Raw genomic sequence first — 21,374 nt, 5'->3', positions numbered from 1 at the left:
ATAGACCTGTAAGCTTAACATCAGTTGTATGCAAACTATTTGAGGGGTTACTAAGAGATACTATACATGACTTCATAGTAGAAAATAATCTTATTTCTCAGCATCAACATGGGTTTACTAAAGACAGGTCCTGTTTGACTAACATGCTCAGCTTTTATGAGGTAGTGAATGCTAATATGGATATTGGGAATGCTGTAGATGTGATATACTTGGACTTTGCAAAGGCCTTCGACACTGTTCCCCACAGAAGTCTGGTGCAAAAGTTGAGGATGCAAGGACTGGGGAAGAGTTTGTAGGCATGGATATAGGGAACTGGCTAATGGACAGAAAACAAAGAGTTGTGGTCAATGGATCGTACTCAAAATGGGAGACTGTTAGCAGTGGGGTCCCACAGGGGTCTGTACTGGGTCCAGTGCTCTTCAATTTATTTATTAATGACCTAGTAGGTGCAGTAGTGAGTAATGTTGCTATTTTTGCAGATGATACAAAATTGTGCAGAATCATCAACTCTCAGGAAGATAGTGTCATATTGCAACAGGATCTGGATAGGATGGCTATATGGGCACATACATGGCAGATGAAATTCAATGTTGACAAATGTAAAGTCATGCATTTTGGTCGTACCAATGGTCTAGCACCATACAAAATAAATGGGATACAGTTGAGAACATCAAACTTGGAGAAGGACTTAGGAGTACTCATCGACAACAAGTTAAATAATCGTACTCAGTGCCAAGCCGCTGCAGCTAAAGCGAACAAAATTTTGGGATGCATTAAAAGGGAAATAAAAACTTGAGATGCTAGCATAATATTGCCCCTGTTTAACTCTCTAGTAAGGCCACATCTGGAATATGGAATTCAGTTCTGGGCACCACATTACAAAAAAGATATTGCAGTTTTAGAGCAGGTGCAGAGACGAGCTACAAAATTGATACGTGGGATGGAAGGTCTCGCTTACCAAGAAAGGTTAGATAAACTGGGTTTATTTAGTCTAGAGAAAAGACGCCTTAGAGGAGATCTAATTAACATGTATAAATACATCAGAGGGCAATATAATAGCTTGGCGGATGAGCTTTTTGTCCCTAGGCCTTCTCAAAGGACTAGAGGACATGAGCTGCGCATGGAGGAAAAACGTTTTAGCCATTTATTTAGGAAAGGGTTCTTTACAGTAAGAGTGATTAAGATGTGGAATGCATTGCCACAGGAAGTCGTTATGGCAAACTCTATACCTGCATTTAAAGGGGGCTTAGATGCTTTCCTTGCGTTGAAAGACATCCATGGCTACAATTACTAGGTTATGCCTAATGATGTTGATCCAGGGATTTTATCTGATTGCCATCTGGAGTCAGGAAGGAATTTTTCCCTTTTGGGGCTAATTGGACCATGCCTTGTGGGGGTTTTTTCGCCTTCCTCTGGATCAACAGGGGTATGTGGGGGACGGGCTGGAGTTGTACTTTGTACTGGTTGAACTCGATGGACGTATGTCTTTTTTCAACCAAATTAACTATGCAACTATGTAATGTCCCTACTATAGTCCAAAGCTGTAGTAAATGGCTGAGATCTAATATTGATTATTTAGCGCTTTGCAGTAGCGGGCACCCAAATTACCCCTAATTACCAATAGGCACCCAAACTTCCACAGTGCCCGATATTGTTCGTGTACAGTGGCAAAGACAGTGCAGTTATCGCAAGTTCCTGGTGGGGGACAATTAGGCAAAGTGGGGGGCAGGTTAAGGTTATGCATTGGTGGGTGGTCAGTGTTAAGGTTGGGCTTCAGTAGGTGCCTGCCCCCAATGTACATGTGCCTCTCCCCCCAGTGCCTGGGCATTAATATTTGTCTTCGTACTCTCACACAAGAGCTCGGGTCCACTTTAGAGCTAATACACAATTGTTCACCTGGAGGAGGAGACTGATCTACTTAAAACATAACTTTTATTGTGACCTATTTAAACCTGCCTGGCTCTGATAGTACGTTTGATAATTAAATGACAATCAAGGAGTGGGGAAAAGGTACATCATGTTGATCCACATTCAATTGTAAAATATCTGCTTGGTATCAGACCCTCAGCTCACTTGTAGGTACACTTTGAATACATCAAAAAGCCTCCCCACCAAACCAACATGTTTCACCCGGGCCAAAGGGGGCTTCGTCAGGGGAAAAGTGCTTAGTGCTATGGTGCAAGTCCAAATAATACATCAAAAATACATTTCCAACATATATCAATTGGCCTTTCAGTTATATCATCTATCTAATACCAAGTCAGGTAAACTCACTGTGGAGGTCTTAGGAGATGACTGGAGCATGGTGACCCAACCCTGGCAGATGACTGAAATCTTGGTCTGCAACAGTATATGGTAAGGTATAGGGTGGCAACACATATCATATACCATGACAGGCAGAGGTCAGTGCTCGCAACAGATGCCATAGAAAGGAAACCAGGCTGTGGGTCAAGGTAGATCAGCGTGAAAACTGTTCTTATCTCTGCTCTATTCCTTTAAGTGTTCATCACATATTTATTGTCCACAGATCCCCCAATTGCCAATGTCCCAAGAAGGCCTATTCAGAAGATTCCACACAAGGTAAAGCATTTCTCAGTATTTTTGGAAAAACCTTCACTAAGGGCTGTTTTTCCCTAGCAGCATCTTGCAATCTGTAGCTAGTTGTGAATTATAAAATACCAGGACATGTACCTACTACTAGAAATTGCATTAGAAGAATGCAACTGTGATTTTACTTGAACGCAAACATCAGTCCTGATGATTTGTCATGCATGTGCGCTTGCATTGAAAGTAATAGGAGTGCATGAAAATCCCATAGCACTTTTATCTAAACGCAATTGCGCTGTGACATAAGTGGAATTGCGTGGTAATAGCGTCACCAACTTGTTGGTTGTTATTAACTTGCACAAACCGAATGGTAACCTATCTCTAAAGCCAAACTATATTCAGAACTATCATTAACCAAACCCAAAACTTGTGCTTTCACTGAACTTTGACTAATAGCAGCCAGATTTTTCCTACCTACTGTGAGGCCCGGTGCACACCAAAACCCGCTAGCAGATCCGCAAAATGCTAGCAGATTTTTAAACGCTTTTTTTTATTTTTATGAGACGTTTTGCTAGCATTTTGCGGATTGCTGCTGCGGATCTCAGTGTAGCATATTTCATATATTGTTACAGTAAAGCTGTTACTGAACAGCTTCTGTAACAAGACCGCCTGGCAAACCGCTCTGATCTGCTGTTTTTCAGAGCGGTTTGCGTTTTTCCTATACTTAACATTGGAGGCAGAAACACCTCCGCAATCCAAAAAATGCCTCACCCCGAGAGGATTCGTTTCTGCAAAACGCCTCCCGCTGTGGTGTGCACACCCCCATTGAAATACATTACCCTAGCATATCCGCAAAAAACGCTCAAAAAGCCGCTCGGTGTGCCCCAGCCTTGAGTGAACATAAAAAGTAGGCAATAGTACATTTTAAAACAGATGCATATATTAAAGGGAATCTGAAGTGAAAATAAACTTATGATATAATTATTTCTATGTGTAGTACAGCTAAGAAATAAAACATTAGTGTGAGAAAACGCGGAAAAGCCGCCGCCAATACTCAGTGAGGCGGCTGATTCCGCGTTTGACATGGCAGTTGGGACGCAGTTGGAACGCGGAGAAACCGCCGCATGCTCTAACTACAGGGCGGCGGATTCCGCATCCAATGCGGCTAGTTGCTCGCATAGGCCTGCTTCTCCCAGTAAGGCGGAATGCGGAGGAAATGCTGCACGCTCAGACAGCGTGGCGGCGGATTCCGCATCCAATACAGCAACAACATTACAACACATGACTGGTGTGGCTGGGACTGATAGTCCACACTGGTTTTGGAGGACGCGCGCGCGGAGAGGCAGGGCCTTTATGGCAGTCAGAGGAGGGTCAGCTGACCAGGCCGGTCAGCTGACAATTGCAGCAACTTTCATTGGTCCAGCACTTAGGGGAGGCGCTGGAGAGCGCTGGTGTATATTTACTGGGTGCTGGTCATTTCTCTGGTGTCTGGCGTTGCGATCACTACGTGGTAGCACTCAGACCTTGTCAGTATCTGTGTTTATTAGTCAGTTTCCAAAGGTGTTGATGATCACGGAACTCACACCTTAGCCTAGGAATTCTGTTACTATCTGTATTGTTATCTAGACTAGTTTCCAAGGTGTTGACGGCTACGGATCTCACACCTTAGTCTAGGAACTCTGTACCATCTGTATTATTTGTATGATCTAGTTAGTCCTGGAGTGTGAGAATCTTGGAGCTCACACTCAAGCTTAGACATTGTTGATTATCTGTTATGACTTTCTGCATTCCTGACCATTCTCTTGATCTCTGATTTTGTACCTCGTATTTCTGATTCTCTGTTGCCAAAACCTGGCTAGTCTCTGGATTCTGTATCTGCCTACTGTCTCTGTACTTTATCTGTCTGGGTGTTTACGACCTGGCTTGTCTGACCTCGAGAACTATCTCCCCTGTTAGGAGATAGTTCACAGATCTGTAAGTGACACTCCTCCACTGGTGTCACTCACGTTCTGTCCTTCCCACTGTCTCAGCCTGGCTCCGCCCCTTGGGGAGCAGCAGGCTTGTGGAAGGAAGCTAACCCGTCACAGTAGATCCTACGGTCTTGCTCCCATTTCCTGGGTGCTTTCCTCAAAGTATACTGTTGCACCCAAACACTCTCATCTCAGGTGTCCAGAGGTTAGTAGATATATCTGATTATCGGTGATACTGCAGATCATCAATAATCGGGTATATTCTGCATTCTCGGTGATACTGCAGATCACCGGTAATCAGACCCTCTCTATGTTACACCGATCGTTGCAATTAGTAGCAGAGTCTAGTATTGTTTCCAGTACAGGAAGAGTTAAGAAACTCCAGTTGTTATCTATGCAAAAGAGCTTATCTGAGCTCCACGACTTTTAAATCGCAGAGAGCTCTGCCTTCTGAAGCTTATTATCTCAAGTGTCTGACACTGTGGGTTTTTTTTCCTGCAAAGTAAAGTTCAAAAGTTCATTAGCCTGCTCTGTGAAATAATTTAGAATGCTGAGTGTAGTGTGTAAATCGCAAATATTAGAGAATGATGCAATGTTATAAAAAAAAACTATTTAACTGAAAACAAAAATATGAGACTATTTTCTTTGCTACTAATGTTCTATTAATTATCTATATGACACACCATACAAGTTTTTTTGTTTTTTTTTTATCTATTTTTCCGATTGATTGCAACTTTTGAAACATCTGACAATTGTATCACACACATGTTAGATTTTTCCACAACTATGAAAAAAAAAAAAAAAGTAAAAATGCAGACAAATTTGCTTTTAATCAAGAAATTGACAATCCATCGTAAACCATTCAATTTTCTGAAAAATTGATCAGAATTTTTCGCCATTATCGATCGACTTACAGTGCATCCGGAAAGTATTCACAGCGCATGTTTTTTAGGGAAGTCTACCTGTGGTAAATTGAGTTGATTGAACATGATTTGGAAAGGCACACACCTGTGTATATAAGATCACACAATTGACAGTTCATGTCAGAGCATAAACAAAGCACAAAGTCAAAGGATTTGTCTGTAGAATAAGGCTCGGTCCACACTTGTCAGGTTGCAGATCGGAATGCATTTGAAATGGATCAGTTTTTCTAGAAACTGATCAGTTTTTCAAAATGTTGTGTATTTGCAGGATACGTTTCCATTCCGTTTAAACAATGTCACAAACGTATCCTTCCTTCATGTGCGTTTCTATTGGATAAGAGGTCCGCAAACATGACACTGAGGGGAGGAGCAGGCAGTAGGCAATCCGCTTTGGCATCTGTTTTGTGTGCAAAGTTCTGTGTTGTGTAGAACGTGATCTGTTTTTGTGTTGCCTTTCATCGCCTTAGTGGGGATCTGGGCTCCGGGAAAAAGTGCAAAGTCCGGACTCTCCATTGAGTTTTCATGCACAAATCCCATGGATCCGTTTTTTGACCAGAGTGAAGACGGCCGTTATTTTTAACATTAGGATCAGTGGCTCTGTTTTTGTCCGCGTCAAAAAACGTACAACATGGATATGGTTCCTGAACAACTGTGAACTGGCCCTAAGTAAGAGATGAGAAATGAGGTAGAATGTCTAAAAGTTCAAAATACTGTCTTGGAGTCCAGTAAGCGATAAGTCTGTGCAGTGAATAATCCAAACTGATGATCTGTGGCTGGTGTCTTGCTGGCCTGTCGGAATGGTATTTCGACAACAGATAATAGACAAAGGACCCAGAGATCTGTTATGTCAGGTCACTTAAGGTGCTCATCCTGATGGCAAGCAAAGCTGTCTGTGACAAGCAAAGCTGAGCCTTGTTTCAATTGAAGATGGGGAAGTCCCCCTTCCAGGGAAAAAGATTTTGGCAGAACTCCTGCTTTCCCAGTCTCTTAGTAAAAGTGAGTCATATCAAGAAATAGATTGCATATTTACATCCAGTAGAGCGTTATGAATTCACAGATATGCAACACGATCATTAAACTGTACAGTAGGTCCGAAAGCTTGCATTGCTTGGCCAGTGGGGGTCTAATCTGTGTGGGAATTTCCCGCAATGGGCATCAGAATGACCTTAATAACTTCTGAAAAAATTGTTCTGCTAGCATTTTTCTAAAGGCTAGAAAATCCATTAAATATGGAGGAAATATTAATTTCAGGTTGTTTCAGGGAGGTTCCCTGACATGATAGTGAACATCTGTGTCAGGATGTATATAGGAATATTTTTGAAGCTGGTACAGCTTCTAGAGGTGTTAGCACCCCTGGTGTTTTGGAGCCTTTCAGACTGGTATGGGTCTGTCTTAATGAGTTTTGTCAATTGTCCGATGTCAGCCTCCACACGGTGTGCATCCATGTCTCCGGTTTCCGCATACACTTATACATGCTACGGGCACATAGTGTCTGACGTCAGACGCTATGCACTGCTAGCGTGTATGCTCGTATTCTGCTACTAGAACCCGACGAGATGGACGGACACCGTTGAGGCTGACACCGGACAGGTAATGTATAAATGCACACACGGGGGGGGGGGGGCACATTTATACATGGGGGCAGCGGCGGGGCAGACGCGGCTGGCTCACCCGACTCCCTGAAGATTTCATGCTGAAATCGGACGGGAATCGGCCTGTAGTATATGGGCAGCTTCAACAAAGAGACAAATTTATCTTTAATCAAATTCGATGTTGTATTGCAGTGTGACAGTCCGTGTTACAATGTGGCCGTTATGCACAGCAGCCCCCCTGTAAATGTAGCCTAAAACACATATACAGTGCATAGAAAGTATGCCTGACTGGAACTGTTAGTGCCAATGGATTCCGTTGCACCACATTTCTAAAGTGCCGATGTAACTACACCATTACAATCAGTGGCGTAGCTAAGGAGCTGTGGGCCCTGATGCAAGTTTTACAATGGGGCCCCCCAAGCACTCTATTCATAGCAATTGATATGGTGCACCAAAACCTGCCAATGGCAACTACAGTGTCAGAGGTGCAAGAAGGGGATGGGGAGCAGTTTGTTAATAATTACCACTATTCAAAGTATCTATAGAAGTGATTATTATGAACACCGGACTAATAGAGAGCTAATACTGCAGTTGAGGGAGGGCCCTTCGGGGCCCCTCTGGCCCAAGGGCCCCAATGCGGTGGCTAACTCTGCAACCCCTATTGCTACGCCCCTGATTACAATATTATTGCATCGTGTTAGCAATGTAGCCTTAACCACACTTTTGCCACATTGGCTTGGGTTAGGAGGACTTGTACGGGTCGCAAAGTTCATTTTTTGTCAGCCCACAGTTGTTGTTTTCATATTTTTACTCATATGAATGAAAACTCTATTGTGGTTTTCCTCAGCAGGAAGTGGAAGGGAGACACATATGCATGGCATTAGATAAACAGAATGGAAATACAGCCAAATCCGTAGAAAATAGAAGTAGCTCTCTTTATTTTGGCTAGACTTTATTTACATATTCAACTCTAGTCTGTTATGGCTTAATATAAATCATTGGCGTACTGTATACAAGATTTGTAGGACTATATTTTCCATGTTAATATTTATTTATCTGAGATAGTATTTTTCTTTCAATGTATTTTTAGCAAATAATAAACACCAAATATGAAAATATTGTATTTGTTTGAGGTTCTTGATCAGTCAGCACAATAGCAGCGCTCTTGATCAGTTTGTCCTCCAACCAGTGCTGGTTCTAGACTTTTTGCTGCCCGAAGCAAACATACATATGTGTCTCCCTCCCACTTCCTGCTGAGGAAAACCACAATAGAGTTTTCATTTATATGAGTAAAAATAGGAAAACAACAACTGTGGGCTGACAAAAATGAACTTTACAACCTCGGACAATTGACAAAACTCATTAAAACAGACCCATACCAGTCTGAAAGGCTCCAAACACCAGGGGTGCTAACACCTCTAGAAGCTCTCTGATGACTGAACTGCATGTTGAGCTGCATAAGTAAGACTCGCAGAGACAGGCTGACGTCACGTGAGATGCATGCTGGCAGGCTCTCTGCACAACAGAGAGAGGCACTGGGGGCAGCATTGCATGGTGACCATGGCACAGGGCTGGATTTCTACTTTTCAGTGCCCAAAGCCCACTTTTATTAACTGCCCCCGAGTCTAAAAGTGTACACACAAACCATAACTTGTAGGGACCAGAATCCAATTCCTAGGGTGACAAATTTGGTCACAAGCTCATGCAGACACATCTCTTGGCTACAGCTAAAGTGATGAGTGTTGTTGCTGTGGGAAAGGGGAAGAGGGATGACTACATGGAACACGATGTAATGACTTCTAGCTTGTGGGGTAAGGAGGAGAATAATGCATTCAGCTGTTGATTAAAGATCTAGTGTGTGCTATATTAGAGTGACCAGATTTTTGTGGGTCCAACCTGGGACGGGGAGGGGGGCGGCGAAAAGCGGGGGGACTGAGGAGCGTGCAGTGACGAAGACTGGGGGTGGGGGGTTGGGGCGCAGTGGAAAAATGGGCATGGCCATGACATTGTATGGGCGGAGCTAACGTAATGATGTAACAGCGAGGCATAAGAAAGCAGTGTTTACGACATGATGTGGTCAAACGAGACTTTGCATCATGGGTGTGCAGAAACTGTGTGATGCTAATAGTATACCGTAACCACAAAGCAGCAAACATAGCCAACTATGACCATTAAATAATAAATGCAGTAACAGTTACCCCGGACACCAGAAAATAAACGCAATGGGCAAAATGTCAGTACAAAATAAACGCAATGCGGGCAAAATGTCAGTACAAAATAAACGCAATGCGGGCAAACATGTCAGTACAAAATAAATGCAATGCGGGCAAACATGTCAGTACAAAATAAACGCAATGCGGGCAAACATGTCAGTACAAAATAAACGCAATGCGGGCAAACATGTCAGTACAAAATAAACGCAATGCAGGCAAACATTTCACCAGAAAATAAACGCAATGCAGGCAAACATTTCACCAGAAAATAAACGCAATGCGGGCAAACATTTCACCAGAAAATAAACGCAATGCGGGCAAACATTTTACCAGAAAATAAACGCAGTGCTGGCAAACATTTCTCCAGAAACTAAACGCAATGCGGGCAAACATGTCGGTACAAAATAAACGCAATGCGGGCAAACATGTCAGTACAAAATAAACGCAATGCGGGCAAACATGTCAGTACAAAATAAACGCAATGCGGGCAAACATGTCAGTACAAAATAAACGCAATGCGGGCAAACATTTCACCAGAAAATAAACGCAATGCGGGCAAACATTTCACCAGAAAATAAATGCAATGTGGGCAAACATTTCACTAGAAAATAAACGCAATGCGGGCAAACATTTCACCAGAAAATAAACGCAATGCCGGCAAACATTTTACCAGAAAATAAACGCAATGGGAGCACATTTCACCTGGAAAAGAAAGCATTTACTCACCTGGCAGCAGGGCCGGGGCGAGGCATAGGCTGGAGAGGCTCCAGCCTCAGGGCGCAGTGTAGGAGGGGGCGCAAAATTCATTCAGCTGTCATTCCTAATTGTGTTTGAAGCAGAAAGAAATAAGAAAAGGGGATACATGGCAGTGACTGCAAGCCAGATAACTACATATTAAGGTGTTTGGGAGGTTGTGGGCCCTGTGGTGCCTCTTAGTCTAATAGCAATCAGTGTGTGACGGGTGGGAGGGATGGAGGGGCGCACTTTGGTGTCTCAGCCTTGGGTGCTGGAGGACCTTGTCCCGGCTCTGCCTGGCAGAAGTCTCCCGCCTCTGGCGCGCTGCTCCCGGGACCACATTCCTCCTGCTCTTGTCTCCCACGCTGACAGGGCTACGGCAAGATGGCGCCCGAAGCTCTGTACTGGAGACAAAAATAGTCTCCAGTACAGGGCTTCGGCAGCCATCTTGCCGTAGCCCTGCTCGCCTGCCGGTGTCAGAACACCGGAAGACTAAGGAGGCTGGAGCGGGGCTGCGGCGGCGGACAATGAACTGGCACGGCGTATATAGACACCACTGCCAGTTCATGAAGATAGAGTGGCCAGAGTCCCGAGGCTGGGACGTCCCGCTGCTGAAAGCGGGACATTTCCCGGGACCTCATTCAGCCTGGGACAGCGAACCCTAAATCCGGGACGCGTCCCGGGCAATCGGGGATGTCTGGTAACTCTAGCTATATAAACACATAATAGTAATATGGCAGACATTAGACTATGGCAGGGATTAGATTGTGAGCTCCTCTGAGGACAGTCAGTGACATGACCATGTACTCTGTAAAGTGCTGCAGAACATGTTAGTGCTATATAAATACATATTAATATGGTAGAGACTTATTACACTATGACTATAGTAGGATTACATTTTAAGCTCTGAGGATAATCAGCAATATTGCTATGTACTCTAACATGCTATGGAGGGAATCAGCGCTATATAAATACTTAAAGTGGCCATTAATTATACAATTCTCCAGACAATTGATCATCTGATTTTATAATAACATTGATCAGAAATTATCTTTCAGGCCCGCTGCTATCCAATTTGCTCAGATTAATGGAATTGATACACTTTTCGGATCAATTCCATCAATTTGATCGAATTGAATACATCGGTAAGCTTTCATTAGTGGTCCAGGACGATTGTTTGGAGAATTGTATCGGTAATGGCCACTTTAAAGCAGAGCTGAACTTCCTCTCTGCTCTAAAAGAAAAGCTACAGCATAAGAACCTTTAAAGAAAAACCTCTCTTTACTGCAGCTGATACAAATCCTGCAATAAATCTGCACGGTTTCCACTTCCTGCTTTCATGGAACCAGACATATTGCTAACATCCTGTGCTTTCAAATGAGCTTATATGCCTTATCTGCCGTGGCAATCAGAATTAGTGAAACCGATCCATTCAGTTCAGGAGGAACAGGCAGTGTGTGCTGGATGTGAGCAGAATCATGCCTGCATGTTCTGCTCCCTCTTCCTCACAGTGCCATCTCCCCCTTGCCTTGCATAACTACCTGTCTTCAGACTTCTTGAATTCCCCTAGTTCCTCTACTGTTCTGAGTCAGCCCCGCCCCTCAATGTCACAGAGGAGAAGAGAGGAGGGGAGGGGCGCTCTCCTCTCTATGCATGCAGCCAGGAGAGACTGGAGGACAGCTGGCAGCAGACAGCTGATTACCGATAAACAGCTGATCTGCTCCGCTCGTCTTTCCCCGCAACCAGTCAGGACTGCAGCCGGTAAAGTAGGTAGTAGAAATCTGACAGAAGTGACAGGTTTTGGACTAGTCCATCTCTTCATAGGGGATTTTAAGGGATTTATTTATTTTCAAAAGCACTTAGGAAATGGCAGTTGCTCTGTCCAACTGCCAAAAACCTGTGTAGGGAGCAGGGAGGCTGGCCAGCATCATTGTTTGAATCCTTTTTAGGGAATATTTTTATAAAGAATAAAAGCCTTGCTGAGAATCCCCCCATGAAGAGATGGACTAGTCCAAAACCTGTCGCTTCTGTCAGATTTCTACTACCTACTGTAAGTGACAGCATTATAGGAGAAAAGTAATTTATGGCTCATTTTACCCTGGAAAAAGCGTACTTCTTATTTGTCTATGTTTTCACATATATTACATTTTACAATTTTTCTCCACAGTGCCCCCTTAAATTACATATATTTTTAGGGTGCTAACTGAAATTTTTTGTCAATTTTTTTTAATTTTTGGATGCTACAAGAACCTTTAAAAATGTGTTGATGTCCTTGCAGCTCAAAAAGAAGAAGAAGAAGAGGAAGGTGCTGAGCCTAAAGCAGAGGTGAGAAATTGGGCAATAGAGGGTAGTTGAAGAAATGTAAGTTTTGGAAACTGCTGTAACATTTGTGTTTTAGGATCCGGAGAGGGGGATGGGAACCTCACACAGCTTCCTCACATCTCTCAGAAACAGAGACTGCTTCACTTTTCACACCTCCAAGTGAGCCAGAGGCCACAACGCTGCCCCCAGAGGTCCTCTACATGCTGCAGAGCGTGCGGTGAGATGTGTAGCCTTCCAATGTATATAAATAGAGTTGGGCCGAACTGTTCGCCTGCGAACGGTTCCATGCGAACTTCCGTGGTTCGCGTTCGCGTCCCACAGGCGAACCTTTGCGGAAGTTCGGTTCGCCCCATAATGCACATGGAGGGTCAACTTTGACCCTCTACATCACAGTCAGCAGGCACAGTGTAGCCAATTAGGCTACACTAGCCCCTGGAGCCACTCCCCCCTACTAAAAAGCAGGCAGCGGCGACCATTACGGTCACTCGTGTGCCTGCATTAGTGAGAGTAGGGCGAGCTGCTGCACACTCTCTCTCATAGGGAAAGATTAGTTAGGCTTAGCTTGTCCCTGGCTGCATACCTGTTCTGTGAACCCACCACTGCATACCTGTTCTGTGAACCCACCACTGCATACCTGTACTGTGAACCCACCACTGCATACCTGTTCTGTGAACCCACCACTGCATACCTGTACTGTGAACCCACCACTGCATACCTGTACTGTGAACCCACCACTGCATACCTGTTCAGTGAACCTGCCACTGCATACCTGTACTGTTCAGTGAACCCGCCACTGTATACCTGTTCTGTTCAGTGAACCCGCCACTGCATACCTGTTCTGTTCAGTGAACCCGCCACTGCATACCTGTTCTGTTCAGTGAACAGTTTGGTGTGTCAGTGTGAAGCAGTACCTTAATTACACTCCCTGATTGATGTATACACATGCAAGATGTTTTAAAGCACTTTAGGCCTGTCATTTAGCATTCAATATGATTTCTGCCCTTAAAACGCTGCTTTGCGTCAAATCCAGATTTTTCCCGGGGACTTTTGGCGTGTATCCCACTCCGCCATGCCCCCCTCCAGGTGTTAGACCCCTTGAAACATCTTTTCCATCACTTTTGTGGCCAGCATAAATTTTTTTTTTCAAAGTTCGCATCCCCATTGAAGTCTGTTGCGGTTCGCGAACTTTAACGCAAACCGAACGTTCCGCGGAAGTTCGCGAACCCGGTTCGCGAACCTAAAATCGGAGGTTCGGCCCAACTCTATATATAAATACCCTAATACGGTTTTACTTTCAGAGACCTAATGTGTGCATGTTCTAAAGAGTGTGTCCCGGCATTATTATCCCCAGCTATGGGCAACATCCTCTCCATTACAACTTTGACACATTTATAACTGCGCTCCATAATTGTGTTGTGTTTTTCAAACATTTCCTTACACTTGAGTTGACTAACAATACTTATTTATTATTACTCTAGACCTAAGGCCTGTTAACATAACGGGCGCTAGGCCTTCCTCACAACGCCCCTCTCCTCCCCTCCCACCCCTGTCACCACCACCGCCGCTGCACGTCGTCCTCCTGTCCCAACGGCCGCCGGCATGCCGCGCATGCGCGGTACGTCAAAAGAACGGAAACGGGGACACAGGTTTTATTTAGTGTTGGGCGAACAGTGTTCGCCACTGTTCGGGTTCTGCAGAACATCACCCTGTTCGGGTGATGTTCGAGTTCGGCCGAACACCTGACGGTGCTCGGCCAAACCGTTCGGCCATATGGCCGAACTAAGAGCGCATGGCCGAACGTTCCCCGAACGTTCGGCTAGCGCTGTGATTGGCCGAACGGGTCACGTGGTTCGGACCCGAACGCGCTCTGATTGGCCGAACTGTCACGTGGTTCGGGTAAATAAATACCCGAACCACGTCATATCTCCGCCATTTGTCTGTGGGTTTAGCTTTGGGTAGGCAGGCAGGGTAGTTCGCGCTCCAGCCACGCTAGCCAGGGTCCCCCCCAGTCATTGTGTGTCACTGCTGGGAACAGTAGTACACCGCTCGTTCAGCCACACTATATAGCATTCTGTGTACTGTTCTGTGTCTGCTGGGAACAGTGGTACACCGCTCGTTCAGCCACACTATATAGCATTCTGTGTACTGTTCTGTGTCTGCTGGGAACAGTGGTACACCGCTCGTTCAGCCACACTATATAGCATTCTGTGTACTGTTCTGTGTCTGCTGGGAACAGTAGTACACCGCTCGTTCAGCCACACTATATAGCATTCTGTGTACTGTTCTGTGTCTGCTGGGAACAGTAGTACACCGCTCGTTCAGCCACACTATATAGCATTCTGTGTACTGTTCTGTGTCTGCTGGGAACAGTAGTACACCGCTCGTTCAGCCACACTATATAGCATTCTGTGTACTGTTCTGTGTCTGCTGGGAATAGTGGTACACCGCTCGTTCAGCCACACTATATAGCATTCTGTGTACTGTTCTGTGTCTGCTGGGAACAGTAGTACACCGCTCGTTCAGCCACACTATATAGCATTCTGTGTACTGTTCTGTGTCTGCTGGGAACAGTAGTACACCGCTCGTTCAGCCACACTATATAGCATTCTGTGTACTGTTCTGTGTCTGCTGGGAACAGTAGTACACCGCTCGTTCAGCCACACTATATAGCATTCTGTGTACTGTTCTGTGTCTGCTGGGAACAGTAGTACACCGCTCGTTCAGCCACACTATATAGCATTCTGTGTACTGTTCTGTGTCTGCTGGGAATAGTGGTACACCGCTCGTTCAGCCACACTATATAGCATTCTGTGTACTGTTCTGTGTCTGCTGGGAACAGTAGTACACCGCTCGTTCAGCCACACTATATAGCATTCTGTGTACTGTTCTGTGTCTGCTGGGAACAGTAGTACACCGCTCGTTCAGCCACACTATATAGCATTCTGTGTACTGTTCTGTGTCTGCTGGGAATAGTGGTACACCGCTCGTTCAGCCACACTATATAGCATTCTGTGTACTGTTCTGTGTCTGCTGGGAACAGTGGTACACCGCTCGTTCAGCCACACTATATAGCATTCTGTGTACTGTTCTGTGTCTGCTGGGAACAGTGGTACACCGCTCGTTCAGCCACACTATATAGCATTCTGTGTACTGTTCTGTGTCTGCTGGGAACAGTAGTACACCGCTCGTTCAGCCACACTATATAGCATTCTGTGTACTGTTCTGTGTCTGCTGGGAACAGTAGTACACCGCTCGTTCAGCCACACTATATAGCATTCTGTGTACTGTTCTGTGTCTGCTGGGAACAGTAGTACACCGCTCGTTCAGCCACACTATATAGCATTCTGTGTACTGTTCTGTGTCTGCTGGGAATAGTGGTACACCGCTCGTTCAGCCACACTATATAGCATTCTGTGTACTGTTCTGTGTCTGCTGGGAATAGTGGTACACCGCTCGTTCGCCACTGTATAGCATTGTGCTCTGTGTCGCTGCTGGGAATAGTGGTACACCGCTCACCCGTCACTGTATAGCATTGTGCTCTGTGTCGCTGCTGGGAATAGTGGTACACCGCTCACCCGTCACTGTATAGCATTGTGCTCTGTGTCGCTGCTGGGAATAGTGGTACTGTATAGCATTTCTGTACTGCCACTGTACTGCTGCCAGTCAGCGTGTACTGTAAGGATAAGTGAAATGAGGAAGAAATCCGGTGAAAGAGGGAGGGGCAAGGGAAGAGGTGTTTCCCCTGACGGTTCACGTACAGGCCACAGGGGAGCACCCAAGAAAACCCACTCAATACCGCCCATGTTGTCCAGGACAACAACCCTCACAAATCCAAAAGAACAGGACCAGATAATTACTTGGATGACCTCTCAAGCGTCCAGCAGTGGGTTAAGCAGCACCAGCACATCACGCACGAGGTCCGAGTCCTCAGCCAGTTACAAGGAGCCAGTGGGCACAAAGCTGACACAACCGGCAGCGACACCACGCACACAACTGCCAGATAACCAGTCCGATGAATTACCTCAGGACACAATGGGGTATTCGCAGGAGCTATTCCCAGCCCAACAAACTTCCACCTTTCAAAGGTCAATGGAGGAACAGCCAGAAATGTTGTGCCTGGATTCACAACCGTTAACTGTGGGAAATGCACCGCGCACTGAAATACAAGGCGAGTCCGAAGAGGACTCGGAAACCCAAATCCCAGAGCAATTTGGGCAGGAGGGGTTGCAATTGCAGGAGGTCGGCCGACAAGATCTGGAAGACGACGTTGGAGTGTGCTGCGCAGAGGTTGTTGTGGGGAGCTCTACTCCACGGCGGTGGCCCACAATGACATATGACGAGTTTGAGGAGATGGAAGAGGAGGGTATGGACAATGTGGACAGAGACCCAGATTTTGTTTGTGAACGAGAACATCGCCGTCGTAGCAGCAGCACAGATGAGTCTGTTGAAGAACACACTGCTGCACGAGTTCGCCTTGTGCCACAAGGTAGGCGGCGCGCAATTTCAGGCACCACAAGCGTGGAAGTTCAAGTGAGAGGCAAAAGAGGAGCAAACAGAAATCGCCAGCAAGGAGGCAGGTGCTCCAAAGTCTGGGCTTTCTTTGAAGACTGCACTGAGGATGTTACCATGGCGATTTGCAAGGTGTGCAAGACCCGCCTGAGCAGGGGGAAAAATATTAACAACCTCTCCACCACCAGCATGAGCCGTCACATGCTATCCAAACATCCCACTCTTTGGGCAAACGCGTCAGGACAGGGTACCAGAAACAACACTGCCTCCCTTGGGTTCACCAGACTCACCACCAGACCCGCCTCAGCAGCAGCAGTAGCCCAGCCATTGCGTGGTTCACAACATTCACAAACATCAGACGACGCTGACACTGTCACTTTCCGGAGTAGTGCTCTTGAGGTCTCCCAGTGTTCATCAAACACAACAACCAACAGCCCTTCCGTGTGCAGCGCTACGGTTCAGTTGTCTGTGTCGGAGATGTTTGAGCGCAAGAGGAAATTGCCAGCAAATGACCCCCGGGCCGTGGCAGTAACAGCCAGCATAGCCAAGCTTCTGGCCTGCGAAATGCTGCCATATCGATTGGTGGAGACAAACAGCTTCAAGGGCATGATGTCAGTGGCCATCCCACGTTACGTGGTTCCCAGCCGCTACCACTTTGCACGCTCTGCAGTGCCTGAGTTGCATGAGCACGTGGTCAGCAAAATAACCCGAAGCTTGAAGAATGCCGTTGCCTGCAAGGTTCACCTCACCACTGACACCTGGACGAGTGCGTTCGGCCAGGGTCGATACATCTCCCTTACCGCGCACTGGGTGAACCTTGTGGAGCCTGGCAGCGATTCCTCACCTGCTACGGCACGGGTGTTGCCCACGCCACAAACAGCTGCACCGCCGTCCCTCCCACTGGATAACAGCAGCACCTACCTCTCTGACTCCTTCTCCTCCAACGCATCTCAAAGCTGTACCTCATCCGGAAACGCTAACCCAGCAGCAGTAGGATCGTGGAAGCAGTGCAGCACAGCTGTTGGCATGCGTCAGCAAGCGTTGCTGAAGCTAATCTGCCTTGGGGATAAGCAGCACACAGGGGAGGAAATTTGGAGGGGAATAAAGGAACAGACGGATTTGTGGCTGGCACCGCTGGACCTGAAACCGGGCATGGTTGTGTGTGATAATGGGAGTAATCTCATTCGCGCTTTAAGGTTGGCTAAGCTGACACACATCCCTTGCCTGGCGCACGTGATGAACCTAGTAGTTCAGCGGTTCCTGAGGACATACCCAGGCGTGCCCGATCTGCTGTTGAAGGTGCGTCGAGTGTCCAAACATTGTAGAAATTCCAGTACTGCTTCGGGGGCACTCGCCAAGATGCAGGAGCGCTTCAATCTCCCCCACCATCGCTTGCTGTGTGATGTCCCTACGCGCTGGAATTCTACGCTGCACATGCTAGCCCGCTTTTGCGAGCAGAAGAGTGCAGTGGTCCAGTACATGACGGCGCAGTACCGAGGCGCATCCGGCCAGCTGCCAAGCTTCTGTGGATCCGATTGGGCCAACATGTTGGACCTCTGCCAAGTCCTCCAAAATTTTGAGCAATCCACGTTGCTTGTGAGCAGTGACAACTCTTCAGTCAGCATTACCATACCACTGCTGTGTTTACTGAAGAGGTCGATGTTAAAAATCAAGGAAACAGCTGTCATGATGCAACTGGGGGAATCTGAAGGAGAAAACGATCAGCGTGATGGTACCAACATCAGGCCATCCGCCTCAGGGAACGCTGGCCCCAGCAGCTATGACGAAGAAGAGGAGGAGGAACAGCTGGAGTTGGAGCAGGAATTTCATGCCACCACTGACGAGGGCCAGAGCGGTGCACGTTGGACTTCCACAATTCAACGCGAATGGTCAGCAGAAGCAGACCAGGAGGAAGGTGACGACTATGATGCATCACAACAACTATCACAACGCTCACAAGAGGATGATGAGGATTCTGGTAGGACTCTGGCACACATGGCTCAATTCATGCTAGACTGCATTGAACGTGACCCACGCATTGTGCGCATTCTGGACAACACCAATTACTGGGTTTATACCCTTCTGGATCCACGGTACAAACACAATGTTCCAAAACTGCTTGAAGAAAGAGTCAGACAGGTCAAAATGGAAGAATACCAGCAGGCCCTTGTGGAGACTTTAGAGAGGAGATTGACATCCTCCCCCTCCTCTAGCCAGTTGTACGCAGACAGACTGACTTCCGCAAACCCAGGACGACCAGGAGGGCAGCAAACAACGCAAGCCGCAGCTAGTACCCAAAAGGGAATGGTATCGGCAGTGTCCTTGGAGTGGGAAAATTTTCTGACACCCATGCAGCCGCAGCCCACTGAACAGCAAGCGTGCAGATCCACCTCCAACACCGATCGCCTGGAGAAGATGGTCAAGGACTACATGTCAGATGGCGTAGCTGTGTCGAACCATCCATCTGCACCCTTCAACTATTGGGTATCGAAGCTAGACACCTGGCACGAACTGGCAATGTACGCAATAGAGGTGCTGGCTTGCCCGGCAGCCAGCGTTATGTCGGAACGCTGTTTCAGTGCTGCCGGAGGCATCGTCACAGATCGGCGTATCCGCCTCTCTACAGAAAATGCAGACCGTCTGACTCAAATTAAAATGAATCAATCCTGGATTGGAAATGACTACGCAACACTCCAGGACCCCAACCAAGTAACATGACCAATGAACATCTGGGATGGTGTTGCGTTTCCGGGCCCTGTTTATTGAACCTCTCATCTGTATTACATTTATGACTGCATGGCGGCAAAAAGCATTGCTGCTATATCCGCACGCTTTTTGTCCACATGCAAGGCCTGGGTTGTTGTGTCTCACAAAGCGTGGCCTTCTCCTCCTGCGCCTGCTCCTGTTCCATCACGTCTGCTGCTGCTGGGTTAGCGTTGCCGCGTGGTCCCTGTTTATTGAACCACTTATCTTTATTACATTTATGACTGCATGGCGGTACAAAGCATGCTATCCGCACGCTTCTTGCCCTCATGCAAGGCCTGGGTTGTTGTGTCTCACAAAGCGTGGCCTTCTCCTCCTGCGCCTGCTCCTGTTCCATCACGTCTGCTGCTGCTGGGTTAGCGTTGCCGCGTGGTCCCTGTTTATTGAACCACTTATCTTTATTACATTTATGACTGCATGGCGGTACAAAGCATGCTATCCGCACGCTTCTTGCCCTCATGCAAGGCCTGGGTTGTTGTGTCTCACAAAGCGTGGCCTTCTCCTCCTGCGCCTCCTCCTGTTCCATCACGTCTGCTGCTGCTGGGTTAGCGTTGCCGCGTGGTCCCTGTTTATTGAACCACTTATCTTTATTACATTTATGACTGCATGGCGGTACAAAGCATGCTATCCGCACGCTTCTTGCCCTCATGCAAGGCCTGGGTTGTTGTGTCTCACAAAGCGTGGCCTTCTCCTCCTGCGCCTGCTCCTGTTCCATCACGTCTGCTGCTGCTGGGTTAGCGTTGCCGCGTGGTCCCTGTTTATTGAACCACTTATCTTTATTACATTTATGACTGCATGGCGGTACAAAGCATGCTATCCGCACGCTTCTTGCCCTCATGCAAGGCCGGGGTTGTTGTGTCTCACAAAGCGTGGCCTTCTCCTCCTGCGCCTCCTCCTGTTCCATCACGTCTGCTGCTGCTGGGTTAGCGTTGCCGCGTGGTCCCTGTTTATTGAACCACTTATCTTTATTACATTTATGACTGCATGGCGGTACAAAGCATGCTATCCGCACGCTTCTTGCCCTCATGCAAGGCCTGGGTTGTTGTGTCTCACAAAGCGTGGCCTTCTCCTCCTGCGCCTGCTCCTGTTCCATCACGTCTGCTGCTGCTGGGTTAGCGTTGCCGCGTGGTCCCTGTTTATTGAACCACTTATCTTTATTACATTTATGACTGCATGGCGGTACAAAGCCTGCTATCCGCACGCTTCTTGCCCTCATGCAAGGCCGGGGTTGTTGTGTCTCACAAAGCGTGGCCTTCTTCTCCTCCTGCGCCACCCTCCTCCTGTTCCATCACGTGTGCTGCTGCTGGGTTAGCGTTACCGGTCCCTTTTCCTGGAACCTCTTATATGTATTACATTTATGACTGCATGCCGACAAAAAACATGTTACCTGTGCAAAGAAAACAGACATTTCCCGCATTTAAAAGACAGTTTTCCCTTTGAAACTTTAAAATCGATTTTCTCAAAAACTATAAGCTCTTTTTGCTAATTTTTTTTTCCTCTTGTACCCACTCCCAAGGTGCACATACCCTGTAAATTTGGGGTATGTAGCATGCAAGGAGGCTTTACAAACCACAAAAGTTCGGGTCCCCATTGACTTCCATTATGTTCGGAGTTCGGGTCGAACACCCGAACATCGCGGCCATGTTCGGCCTGTTCGGCCCGAACCCGAACATCTAGATGTTCGCCCAACACTAGTTTTATTAGGTAGGATGTTTTATGTTATTTTGGTACCACTAATTTACTGTAATGTATTGGCTGTGACCAAGTTCGTCTACCCCATGAACCCAGGTGAAGTACCTC

The 21,374-nt window shown here is 46.8% G+C and overlaps 1 protein-coding gene across 5 annotated transcripts in view; it reads left to right on the top strand.

Moving 5' to 3' along the window:
• Positions 1 to 21,374, top strand: part of LOC137562822 (patatin-like phospholipase domain-containing protein 6) — a 119,779-nt gene that overhangs the window by 16,379 nt on the left and 82,026 nt on the right. For all 5 annotated transcript variants that reach the window (XM_068274551.1, XM_068274552.1, XM_068274554.1 and 2 more), the window contains 3 exons: positions 2,528 to 2,580; positions 12,259 to 12,305; positions 12,379 to 12,519. In XM_068274551.1, the coding sequence (XP_068130652.1) occupies positions 2,528 to 2,580; positions 12,259 to 12,305; positions 12,379 to 12,519 (241 nt within the window). The remainder of the gene's footprint in view (positions 1 to 2,527; positions 2,581 to 12,258; positions 12,306 to 12,378; positions 12,520 to 21,374) is intronic.

The sequence above is a fragment of the Hyperolius riggenbachi genome, chromosome 3, assembly GCF_040937935.1.
Source record: "Hyperolius riggenbachi isolate aHypRig1 chromosome 3, aHypRig1.pri, whole genome shotgun sequence".
Taxonomy (NCBI): Eukaryota; Metazoa; Chordata; class Amphibia; order Anura; family Hyperoliidae; genus Hyperolius; species Hyperolius riggenbachi.
This window is presented reverse-complemented; position numbering and strand designations above follow the sequence as displayed.